This window comes from Drosophila subpulchrella, chromosome 2L (assembly GCF_014743375.2).
Source record: "Drosophila subpulchrella strain 33 F10 #4 breed RU33 chromosome 2L, RU_Dsub_v1.1 Primary Assembly, whole genome shotgun sequence".
Lineage (NCBI taxonomy): Eukaryota > Metazoa > Arthropoda > Insecta > Diptera > Drosophilidae > Drosophila > Drosophila subpulchrella.
The window spans coordinates 25,078,650-25,090,822 of record NC_050610.1 but is presented as its reverse complement, the minus strand read 5'-3'; the positions used below and the strand labels follow the sequence as shown (position 1 = coordinate 25,090,822).

At 44.1% G+C, this 12,173-nt stretch overlaps 2 protein-coding genes across 2 annotated transcripts; one reads left to right on the top strand and one right to left on the bottom strand.

Moving 5' to 3' along the window:
- Positions 1–337: 337 nt before the first annotated feature.
- LOC119547118 (peptidyl-prolyl cis-trans isomerase, rhodopsin-specific isozyme) lies at positions 338–2,356 on the top strand. Its single transcript, XM_037853828.1, has 2 exons — positions 338–898; positions 1,440–2,356. Exons 1-2 carry the CDS (start codon positions 392–394, stop codon positions 1,641–1,643), a joined length of 711 nt encoding a protein of 236 aa, XP_037709756.1. The 5' UTR covers positions 338–391; the 3' UTR covers positions 1,644–2,356.
- Positions 1,678–10,025, bottom strand: LOC119547117. Its single transcript, XM_037853827.1, has 15 exons — positions 9,834–10,025; positions 9,652–9,776; positions 9,168–9,378; positions 8,982–9,114; positions 8,650–8,786; positions 7,941–8,594; positions 7,555–7,756; positions 7,115–7,494; positions 6,511–7,064; positions 6,119–6,418; positions 5,439–6,050; positions 4,080–5,126; positions 2,645–3,615; positions 1,877–2,258; positions 1,678–1,817 (listed from the first exon to the last, which is right to left on the bottom strand). The coding sequence occupies exons 1-15, from the start codon at positions 9,976–9,978 to the stop codon at positions 1,764–1,766; spliced, it is 5,907 nt and encodes a 1,968-aa protein (XP_037709755.1). The 5' UTR covers positions 9,979–10,025; the 3' UTR covers positions 1,678–1,763.
- Positions 10,026–12,173: the final 2,148 nt, after the last annotated feature.

Sequence of the window (12,173 nt, the reverse complement as noted above, 5' to 3'; positions counted from 1 at the left end):
TAGTGATTTTAATCTTCCCCGAAATAGTTTACTTAGTTTCATAGATACAATACTAAGTATCATATAAGTATATTTAATACTTTCGAAATCTAAATAGTTACTTAAAATTTTAAAATCACATTAATATTTAATCTCTTTAAAATCTTAAATTCTGGTTTAAAAACAAGACACTCTCTGCCGGGTATAAAAAATCGATTTGTTTTCAGGGGGTATGCCATCATCATGCGGTGCTTGCACTTAACCTGGAACTTCTGGGGCTTCCGTTTCCAGCCCCGCGACCCAGAATTCACTGTGTCCACATTCTCTAATTTCCACAATCCGAGTCTTCGTTTCAGTTCTGTTTATTTCATCAGCGCGTTAGGACCACCGGAGATCCCAAGACTGCGCGACTATGAAGCTCCTCAGTGTGATAATCCTCTGCAGCTACTTTTTGGCCGTTGTCAGTGGGCTGAGCTTCACGGTGACGTCGCGGATATACATGGATGTGAAGCACAACAAGAAGCCGGTGGGCAGGATTACCTTTGGCCTGTTCGGGAAGCTGGCTCCCAAGACGGTGGCCAATTTCCGGCACATATGTCTGCGCGGCATCAACGGAACCAGCTACGTGGGATCGCGTTTCCATCGCGTGGTGGAACGCTTTCTCGTCCAAGGCGGCGACATTCTCAATGGCGATGGAACTGGCTCCATTAGCATCTACGGAGAGTACTTCCCGGACGAGGACAAGGCCTTGGAAGTGGAGCACAACAGACCGGGCTACTTGGGCATGGCCAATCGCGGTGCGGATACCAATGGCTGCCAGTTCTATGTGACAACCGTGGGCGCAAAGTGGCTGGATGGAAAGCACACCGTTTTTGGCAAGGTGCTGGAAGGAATGGAAACCATCTACGCTATCGAGGATGTGAGTATATTTTAAAGTGTAATTAAATAAGAATTATTTTTAGGGTTGAACTTTGAGAAAAGATATGATGCATTTTATATTTGAAATATAAAATGTTTTTTTTCCCTATTTAGTATTAGAAAGTCTGAGATAAAATTGTGGTTGTAAATATGATACGATATTAAAATTTCCTGCATTATATTGATTAATTATTGTTAAAAGCAAATTATAAATTAATTTTGTCCAAGACAAAATGGGAAATACTTATTAGAACATCAGATTAAATTATCCTATCCTTTCCAAAATAAAACAAAAAGATTGAAAACTTCATAAATTTATAAATTCCTCAGAGCTTGGCCATAAATATGGTATTTACACTTAAGAAAGTATATTTGTATACATTGTTAAAATATTTTTTAGTAGACGTACTTAAAAGTTCTGGATAATTAATGTTGTACTTGGTATAATGATAAGGGTACTCTGTTCGATCGGCGAATAAAATACCTACTAACCATACAAAATGTAAAGTGTGACACCCTTTCTAATTATTTTTCCATATTAGGTGAAAACAGACACGGATGACTTCCCCGTGGAGCCAGTGGTGATCTCAAACTGCGGCGAAATCCCCACGGAACAGTTTGAATTCTACCCGGACGACTTCAACATTCTCGGCTGGATCAAAGCGGCTGGTCTGCCCGTGATCAGTTCCTTCTGCGTGCTGCTCATCTTCCACTACTTTTTCCGCCAGCTCAATATGTATTGCTGAGGGCTTTTGCTTTTACACAAAGTATAAGCTTTATTACTGCACATACGTCTAAGAAGCCCACCCATCCACTCACTTTAAACAAAAACCCACAATAAATACATATAAAATTTCAAGATGTGCCTAGGAAACGATGACGCCTTTTAGTAGGACAGGAAGAGTCGGACCCATGTGCAACTGTGGATTATAAGATGGAATTAAATAGATAGAATCAGTCCCAAGCCCAAGTTACTCACATCGATGAACAGGTAGTCCTCCACCAGCTGATCCTTCGCATAGAAACGTGACTCAGGCTTAAAGAATCCGACCATGGTCACGTCCACTCCGGAATAGTTGGACAGGCAGCCCGAGAAGATCTTGGCCAGGGTGAAATGGTGCTTGTGATCCGGATAAACGGAGGGATTCAGGCTGTTGTAGTACTCCTCGATCAGGCGCCGGTCCTTTGGCGCCAGATCTCGCTGGTGCTTCACCATCTTGTCCAGGTCGAAGGAGTGGGCATGCTTCAGCTTGGGATCCTGCTCCGCGTCTAGCAGGCGTTCAAGCATATTCCTGTACTTTTCTTTGAAGTACTCCAGTGCCGTGCACTTCTCAGCCCAGAAGGAGAATTTTTTATCGGCACTAAGGGATTGGTTTATTTGTGTTTATGTATACGGTTTACCATTTGATTTTCAGATACCAACATATTTCTATTAAATAAGATATTCAAATTTAAAATATTTATATGTATTTATTTATATATATGTATATATATTTATTTATATATATATATATTTACTAGGTAGATAAATTCATACTGTAAAGATAGGTGTAACTTAAAAAAAGGTATCACTATAAAAGAAGATACAAATCAGGAAGCGAAACTAGAAAATGGAAATTATTTATAAGTGAGTACTTAAAGCGGTATAGTTATAAATATACTAATATAATATATAGCCTTTTTTATAACTTGCAGAATTTTTATAGTTTTACTGCTTTATGTGGCAATTATCCCATCAAATACTTACTGCTTGGCATCCGTGACGTTAAAGTCCACATATAAGCCCGGAATCCTAACTGCCGTGCGTGCTGCTGCGATGAGTTTCCCGGGTCCGAAGAAGTGCAGCTTCAGCTGGAATCGTCGCACGGTGTTCCTGTTCAAGGAACCCAGGTCCAGGACGTAGCCGTGCTGCTCGCAAGGAATGGGTTGAACAGTGAAGTGCTTGACCATCGCCGGCTGCTTGAGTCCTGGAGCTTTGTGCATCTTTTGGTAGGTGTGATAGACCTGCTGATGCAACGCATACAGCTCGGGCTTCAACCGCAGCCGCTTTAAATACCTCTCCGCCAGGATCAGTTGTCTCAAGACAGTGGCGTGCGGCAGTTCCTGGTTGTTATTCACCATCACGTAGGTGTGAACCATACGGAAGAGTTGCAGGTCGTGAAGGTCTTTCCGGTCGGAGGACATTTCAGAATCGGTGGACGACAGCAAGGAAAAGTCCTCGCTTACGGAGACCTTGTCCTCCACTTGGTTCTCCTCCTCGCCTGCTGCTGGTTTTGGCTCTTCATCCACCTCTGTGATGGAGCGGAAGATCTCGTAGTGGTAAATCTTCTGTAGCATTCGGTACTCCTCCTCCACCTCCAGAGGATCCAAAGGAGTCATGGGCAGTGGAGATGCCATTTCCAGCATGGGCATCACGCCCTGTCCCCGCAGGCAAAAATAGTTGGAGTCACTGTTGTTGATCATCGCTCCGAAGGAGTGCTTAAAACTCTCGCTGAATCCGAGGATGCCCTTCACCCGAATTTGATCCGCTCCAAGTGGCCCCAGGCTCAGCATATCGCTGGTCGTCATTTTGCAGTAGCCATCCACCAAACGCTTTTCGTGTGGTTGCTCCTTGGAAGACTTCGGAGGCGGGGTCTTCACCTCGACAACAACTAGCTGGAGCGGATACTTGGTCACGTTGGTGACACGCACCGTCGTATCAAAGGACTCGTACCAGGGCTAAAAGATGTAAATAACGATAATTATTTGAGACCAGCATTGGAAATACTTTAAAAATTATAATCGTATCATAGTTCACAAATTGTAGAAATGTTTTGAAAAATTTGATTTGTAATATTTGGATTTTGTTGCTAAGGACCTTCTCCAGAAGATCCTAGCAGAACCTTATAATAGTATAAAATATTAAAAATGTTGTATTGCAGTACCATACTTAGATGGAATTTCATTTTTTAAAGACTTCCCTAAATTCAACTGCAGAATAATTTAATATTACAAAACATTTTACAATAAGATAAACTGTTTGTGTTACTCCGAAGATTTTTGGAAATTGTTATTGTTGAAAAATACGAAATCTATAAGTATTATTGATGCACTAAAGAATTCGCGATTTAAAAAGTGATTAATATAGGTAATTATGATGTTATTTATATTGTTATTTATTGCAATACTCATCATGTACCCACCTTAATTCCCATGTAGATGCTGTCCTTGTGAAACTTGATCTTTTGCGGCAGATTGACCAGCGTGACGGTGAACCGCTGGCTTCGTCCACCCAGCAGGGTCAACTCAAAGATGGACCGCATCTCGTGGCTCCGCCGGATGTGCGGCAGGTGGAGCTTGCACTCCAGATCCGCGTTCTCCACGATGCCCCGCTTCTCGTAGAAGTAGATGTATCGACTGGCGAAGCAGTATTCAGAGGAGGCCTCAGACCACTGGTCGCTGGAGTCGAGGTGCAGGCGGTTGAGGATGTCCGAGATGGTTTCCCGCACCACGCTCGACGAGCTCTGATCCCTGTCCTCATCTTCAGGAGGGTCCTTTGGCGGGAAGAGCAATGGCCGGTGCCTTAAATCCATTTCGTTGATGACCTCGTCTAGGATCTCCAGAATGAAGTCGCCATTCTCCTCGAAACGTCGAAACTGGCAGCGGCACTCTTGGTATCTCTTGGTCATATTCGGCTGATCCTCGCAGCTGAAGTCGTACTCCAGCATGCGCAGAATCTCGGACAGGATGTCCGCTGCAATGCCATCCGGATCATCCTCGTCGCCAATAAAGACCTCAGTGGTGCCCAGACGCCTCCACTTGAACTCGGCTGGCATGCAGCCCTGGTTGACCAGGTTGATGCTACTATCGTACGGCTTGCCGCGATCGAAGAGGACCAGTTCTGGCTGCAGGATCACTACATCCGGCACCATTATGGCCACCCGGAGTGGCAATGACTTCAGTTGCCTGCCCATCGCCATCACATTGATTCGTCCCTCGATTTGGCGACAGAGGAGCGGTTTCAGAGCTCCTCTGTTGAGGATCACAAAGATCTCCTTTCGCTCCGCACCACCCAAACTGATCCGAATCTCTTTTTCGTAGGTGTGCTCGTAGAACTCCTTGATCCTGAAGGGACCCGTCACCTGGAGCGTAACCTCGTGGATGGGCGGCGAACAGGGATTCACCAGCAGTGGCGTTTCCACATAGGACCGCTCTTTAAGGGGCTCACAGCTCTTGTAGTTGAAGTTTAGCTGTAAGAATATAGTTGTTTACAGATGTTTTAGATAGATTTTTACATGCTTAGCTTAAAATGTTTATACAATTATTCAGAAATAAGACTACAGTCCCCACTATAATTAATATTGAATTACATAATTAAAACAAAACAATTAAAAATGCAAATGTGTTAGCATTTCTGGTTTGATCTCTGCGTTAAATCCAAGATTTTTAGGGAGCAGTTTTATATAAATATAATTTTTTACAGAATAAAAGAATATAAAATCGTTAAACATTTCGGTAACATTCCCAAAAGTATTAAAAATATAAATATATAATACACCCACCTGCTTGGGAATCCAAATCAGCTGACAGTCCACAAACTCCGCAGAGGCCCTGATCCTTATGATGTGCTTGCGCTGCGGGTACTTTTGGTCAATGACCTGCAGCAGGAAGTCGCCTGTGGCGTGACCCTCCGCATAGGAACTGGCCATGATCTCCAGTTGACTTTCGTAACTGGGTGACATGTAGAGGTTCTTCGGTTCCATGTCGAAGCGGGAGGTCAAGGCGTTGGTAGCGCACCCTGACGTGACATTGGCTCCTGGTCCATAGGTATTCAACCGGATGATGAGGATGCGGTAGGCGCGACGTCCCTTGTTGATCACCCGGATGGGAAAACGGTGCTGATAGAAGCCCTCCTGGAACTGCTCCTTGGTATCGGTGTACAGCAATCCTGCGTCGAAACCTTTACGGATATCGGGCTCAAAATACAGCGGAACCCCCTCCACCAGAAAAGTTATCGGGATCATCATCACATTGTCGAACTGCAGGTCAATATACAGGGTATTCTGGTACAGATCGGGATCCGTAAACAGCGACACCAGGGTGGTGTACATGCTCTGACCCGAGGGTGCCAAGGCTCCGCCTCTCAATGTCAGATACTGGTATTCTATATCTTTCTAACAGGAAGATTAAAAGGAAGTCATTTAAATAGAGTTAGGGTTTATGGAAAACTTCATACTCTTACCAGTCTCATACTGAGCTTGGTGTGCGTGGGCGTATAGTTGTCGATATAAAAGTGAACCACGCTCTTTTCGTAGACCTGTAGACGCTGGTGAACGTACATCGGCGTTACCCGGATCTCTGTGGGCAGAACATTGGCGAACAGGTGGAAGGCGTATGGCCGGTTGGCTCCCACGATCTTCACCAGACCCGATAGTCGCGTGCTTCCCAGGGAGCGGAAGGTCACCGCGCACTTGGCAGTTATTTCTGATCCGCCGTCTATAAAGAATTTCCAGGTGCCATCGCGAAAGACCATGTCGGTGGGCTGTATATAAATTATAGAGGTTAAGCATAATCCGGCACGAAGGACCAAATTTAAAATATATTTCATTTTCTTTGCGCTTTTCTGGTACTCACAATGACGTCGTAGTGAAGAAAGGCGCCTATAATAGATCGGTTGGAGAAGGTCATCTCAAAGTTGTAGTCCTCGCCAGCGTAAATGGTGCGATGTGAGAGGTCCACCAAGTTAGACCATATGATCTCGGGGACAACGCAGTTGTACTCAAACCAAAGCTTGGAGCAGAGGAACTCCGACTTGATAAGTGTTTTCATAATGGGGTGATCATCGCTGGAATCCAAAGAAGTCGCCACGGCGGGACAAATCCGCACGGACAGGGATCGATGAAAGTAGCCCACCTTGTTCGGCACCAAAAGGATGGTGATGCTACGTCCGGTGTTTGGACGTAGATATATAATCTCATTGTCGCAAAACACTTCCCGTGGATCGCTGGGCAGAGCGTTCCAGTCCATGAATATGTAGTTATTATGCTTGGTGAATACGGAAAAGTACTTGGTGTTGAGCAGACCCACTAGAGCCTCCTGGATCACACGACGATCCGTCTCCGACTTGTCGAAAATCTTCTGCTTTTTCAGGTTGGTTAGCAGATGGGCGGCCATCTGCGGAATGGGTTCTATGAAAGGAGTAGGGAAAATATTATATGATTCGAATTATAAGGCTCACCCATCACTTCCTCTTCAAACTCCAAGCTGTAGACGGACTCGCTTACCCTGGCGGACTGCATGGACAAAATTTCCGACTCGGTTGTTGTGAGGCGAATTTCCCTGTGCTCCTCCGGCTCCTGGTTCTGCAGATCTTCGTGCACTTGCTGCAGATGTCGTATGGGATCCCTCACTGTGATGGGCAGCATCTCCGTGGAGCTGCGTATATTGAGTACCAGCGGTGTTTCCTCACCATCTTCAGTGGGTTTCACCTGGAGCGTAATGGGCACAGCCAGGGGATTCATGAGCAGCATGTACCGTTTTTGGGGCACGGCAATCGGAACGCTACCGAACTCCACCAGTTGCGGGAAGGTGCGCAGCTGGACGGGCTGTCCTGTGCCCCTGGAGAAAATCGGTGTTATTAGAGTATAGTTATTGGAGAGCACTTATCCAGGTACTTACTTTATCAGTACTTTGTAGTGGGCCCCATTCTGCACCTTGAAGCGTACCGTGTTCTGGAAACGTGAGGGAAACAAGGAGTAAAAGGACACGTTGAAGATGCCACGGGTGCAAGGCTCCAGCAGGAAGCCTTCTGCAGGAGTCACGCGAATTCCGCATACTTCCGGTTCGGAGCAATCCTTGAAGACCACTTTGGCAGGAACATCTATTAAACAAATTGTTTATGAAAGGTATAAGTTAGTTAGAAATCCACCCTTGGTAACCTCGTTTGTATCCCAAAAGTGATGAAAAAAAGTCTATTTTGAGAAACAACTATCATCTATAAATAGGCTGTCTACTTATACATAGTATATTCCTAGTAATAATACAAATTTTTCAAACATCCTTACCATCCACATTGAGAACTTTGATCTGGGCGCAGTGCTCTTCGCCCAGGTAGATCTTTCTGAAGTCAATCACCTTCGGATGGAACTCCATGTCGATGCCACCGATTAACCCAGACAGGATAACATTATGCGATTCGATGCACTCCTCGGCGTCGCTGAAACAGAAAGTGATCTTAGTGCGCTGGAAGTACGGTGGCTCCACGTCGTCTGGAAACGGATTATTGGCATCATAGCTCGGCCGGAAGACCAACTTGATCTCCGTCGAAACCCCCGCCGAGATCCTGTTTGGTACGGCGAAGTCAAAGTGCTTGACTGCCTCCACGTCAATCCTGACATCCTGGACACTCGTTCGCTCCTCAAAGTCGTAGAGCAGTATGCTGTGCATGCTGACGGCGTCGTCGATCAGTTTGTTGGAGAGCCTCTCCTCCTTATCGAAGATATCGCTATCCTCTTGATTTACCGCTGCAGCCGGCTCCGGCTCCGGCTCCGAGTAAAACTGTCCAATGATTTGGACCTCGTGTTGACTCTCGTTGCACACGGTCACTAAACGCGTTTCCTCACGCGAAAACTTGGTCATCCCAAAGACCACACTCCCCATGTTAAGGTGGACCGCCATCGACTTGGGCGTGAAGACAAACATCACCGGTTTGGGAGGCACTGTGGATGGGGTGGCTATCATAATTTAACCGGCGGTTAAAGAACGGATACTTACACACTCCAAACTTAACGTTGAAAAATCCCCTGTAGACATTAAGCTTCTTTGGCTGGATGACTAGCAAAAGCTTTGCATAATCCTTCGGCGGAAGGATATCCTTATTGTTGTCAGTAATCTCCAGGCCCCGATTGGTGCTGGGAAGGGAGTATTATTAAGTACTTCTACAAATTATAATGCATTTTTTTTGGAACTAAGGAAGCAATATTACAAATACTTTTGAGCAAAATATTGCAAAATTGGTCCTTCGAGGCGGGTGTAAATTATCAAACTGTGAATTTTCTTTGGTTTTCGAATCTCTATCTTAGAGACTATTTTAGAGCATATCTCACTTTCTGTAACGCACTCGAACGCGATCTTTGGTGGGGTTGTAGATAATCATCTCGTAATGGGTCTTGTTTCCAGGCACACAGCTGGGGAAGGTGATTGTGTCGCTGATCGAGGGATACTTCAGCTTGTCCAGAACTGCAGGGAAGAACCATAAGAACAATGGATTAATTTTGATCGGAAGCGTATACCAACTATGGGCACTTGGAAGATGATGCTAGGGTGAAAGCACTCAACCAGGATGTGTCGTCGTCGATTGATATCTCTTTTGGAAGTGGCCCGTATCCAGATCTTAACCTCCAGAGACTCATCGGTGTCCAGGTAGCGATGTAGGTCCAGTTCCGCTATGGATACGGAAGTGTCTTCGGGACTATCGGTGGTAATATTGAGCAAGCGGGGGAACTGCGGTAAAAGTTTGAAGGAAATGTTTATGGGTAAAATGGTTTTAATTTAACTCTTTTATAAGAATACAACTGCTTTGATATATATATGTTCTTATACAGTAACAAGATCTTTTTAAATTTTTCTTTTATTTTCCTTTTATTTTCCAATATTTTTTTAAAAGGTTTTATAAGGTAACATTTTACAATTTAAATATATATTACTCCTGCCAATTGAGTTATAATTATAAATTCTAGTAAATAAAACTTAATTTAATTGCTTTTGCGAACTTACCAGTCCGGTATTTTTAATGTTGAGCGACAGCCCGTACGTGTTGTTGACCTTAAAGCACTTGTGGTGGATCATCATTCGCGGCGTAAAATGCAGCGTATCCACCATATTGGAATACTCACTGTAGTCTGCGAGATAGAAGGCAGCTCAAATACCCTGCAATAATAGATACCCTATAATCTTACATTCCCTGGCGATGCAACATTGAAATTGACGCCTTGATTTGCTATTGCGTGTTGGCGGTTTTAAGACTCGAGCCTTCGAGTTTATCCCAACCCTAGCCTCTGTTCCCGAGGGCAACCTCGAGGAATTCTGCTCCGATTGAGACATTCTGGCTTGTGTTCCCTAAATTTCGAAAGCTAAATAAAATATAGTTTATAGATTCAATTGAATTTGATACAAATTCAAAAGCCAGTGCTCACCACAGTCTGAGTACGATGTTTTTACAACAAGGTGGCAGCATTTCGGTTCACTATTCACCACAGTGGCGGTTTCATATTTGAATATTTGAAATGGTTTAGTTTTTAATTAAGTGGAAATGTGGTTTGTCTACAATTCACTGTGTTTTGTCTATGTATTGTTTTAAATTTGTATATAATATCTACCTCCCAATCAGTGGTTCGTTTCTTTTACTTGCTTTCCAAGAGCCGTTGTTTTGGCAAAACAATTTCAATTTGGCAAAGGCCAACACAGCATGAGCACCACAAAATGTCGAACGTGTTGCAGCCTCTTCTTTTTGCTTGACCTCAACCACAGTTTCATCGAAAAACCCATTTACACTGTGAGAACATTAAACTGTGGGAATAGAAAAACTAGAAAATTAAATGACTTAAAATAAATGTTATATAAAAATTATACATATTGATGTTATTTTTTTTTAAGCTAAAAAAAAGGGTTTAATATTATAGTTACTTCTAAAATAAAAAAAATTTATATGTATTTTTGAAACCTTTTAATACGTTTCTTTGATAAGGAAATGTGTTTTGTTTTTAATTTCACGTAATACGATTCATTTGAAATCGCGATATTCAAAAAAAAGTTTTAATAAAATAAGTCAAAAATAATATTATTTTTTATTTTAATAGTGATTATAGTTTGAATTCTGTGTCCAAATGGAAGCCTATGAACTAATATTTTTGTACCGTGCATAACCAAAGCAATCCCAACCGCAGAAGCTGCCAATGCACAACAAAGTCCGGCTGCTTGCCTTATCTATTTGCTGGTTCGTTCGAAGGCTGCTGCTCCTGCTCCTGCCGCCTTCTCCCCAATTCTGCACTTGGCAAAAGGACATTTCGTCCTTTTGTGCAAAATTAATGATATGGGCGAGTGTAGGAAAGGGCATTTGTGCGGTTGCGATGGCCTCCGCCATCCTATTGCCATTTTTATTGTCAACGGGGCCGCCCCGAAACTTGAGATAAAAATTTGCCGGAAAGCCAAGCGACCGCAAAACCGTACAAAGAAAATTGAAAGAAGGTCCAGTGGATGTGGCTGTGGCTGTGGATGTGGATGTGGACGTGGAATGTGGAATTTGCATGTGAGTTCCTCTGCATCCTATCCAATCCTCTTGGCCATTGTTTGCTGGCCCAGCCCACTTGTGTTATCGCCGGCAAAGCGCTTATAAATCACGGCACTTCACATGCAAGGATCCTCGGACCTCGGACCTTGGACATGGTCCTTGGACACACAGAAGATAACACATGACCAGCTGGATGGCCGAAAATTGCAGCATCCTTCAGTGGATTGGCAGGTCCGGACACCGAGAAAAAAATAGAGAGCTACACTTCATATATTTTCACAAGCACTTGTATTAGTTATACCATTTAACAATGTTAACTTGAAAGTGAGTAAGACAATTGATATGCAATTCGCCAAAAGGAGTATACTTTTATATTCTTCTTTTTATCAGTGTAGATCATTCCCGGAACATGTTACTTTGATGGAAAACAATTGCCAGGACCCACTGGCAGGACATCGCTCTCATCATGGTTGAATTGGCGCTTTTATTGAGTACAAATTGGATGCCATAATGATGACAAAGAACCAACGCCAACGCAGCTTTAAGTGCTCCCTGCTTTCCGTGGATGGCATTTTTATGACATCCAATCCGAGGTCTGCGACTGATTGCCTCACTGCATCCCCGCTGACCAGGAGGGCCCAAGGATCTGGCCACCTCAAGGATGTGGGGCCGTGGGAAAAAGGGTTTTTATTTGTCCGGCTTATGTGCTCCTTACGACTGTAAAGTGGCAATTCTTTAACAATTTATGTTGCCAAACCAAAGTCGAGTGTGTGCTGCAAATGGGAAATGGGAATGGTGGGTGGGTGGGTTTTCTGGCCAAGGGCTGCAACAGCTGACGGCACCCCCCTCTCAAACCCAACGCCCCTTCAAAAACCCCTGCCCATGTCGACGCTTTTTATTTTGTTGGTCCGTCGGCGGCTGTGAAATTTTCGTGAATTTATGAGCACTTGAGAGCAGGCGCCATCGCCAAAGGCAGCCCTATTCCCCCGCCCCCCTCTGCCCTTTCTCG

Excerpts from the sequence above, each read along its gene's own strand:
- LOC119547118 (XM_037853828.1), top strand. The coding sequence starts at position 392 with ATGAAGCTCCTCAGTGTGATAATCCTCTGCAGCTACTTTTTGGCCGTT. Across the intron at positions 899-1,439 it reads CCATCTACGCTATCGAGGAT|GTGAAAACAGACACGGATGA; the intron begins GTGAGTATATTT and ends TTTCCATATTAG.
- LOC119547117 (XM_037853827.1), bottom strand. The coding sequence starts at position 9,978 with ATGTCTCAATCGGAGCAGAATTCCTCGAGGTTGCCCTCGGGAACAGAG. Across the intron at positions 7,495-7,554 it reads CACTACAAAGTACTGATAAA|GGGCACAGGACAGCCCGTCC; the intron begins GTAAGTACCTGG and ends GATTTTCTCCAG. Across the intron at positions 5,127-5,438 it reads TGATTTGGATTCCCAAGCAG|CTAAACTTCAACTACAAGAG; the intron begins GTGGGTGTATTA and ends ATATTCTTACAG.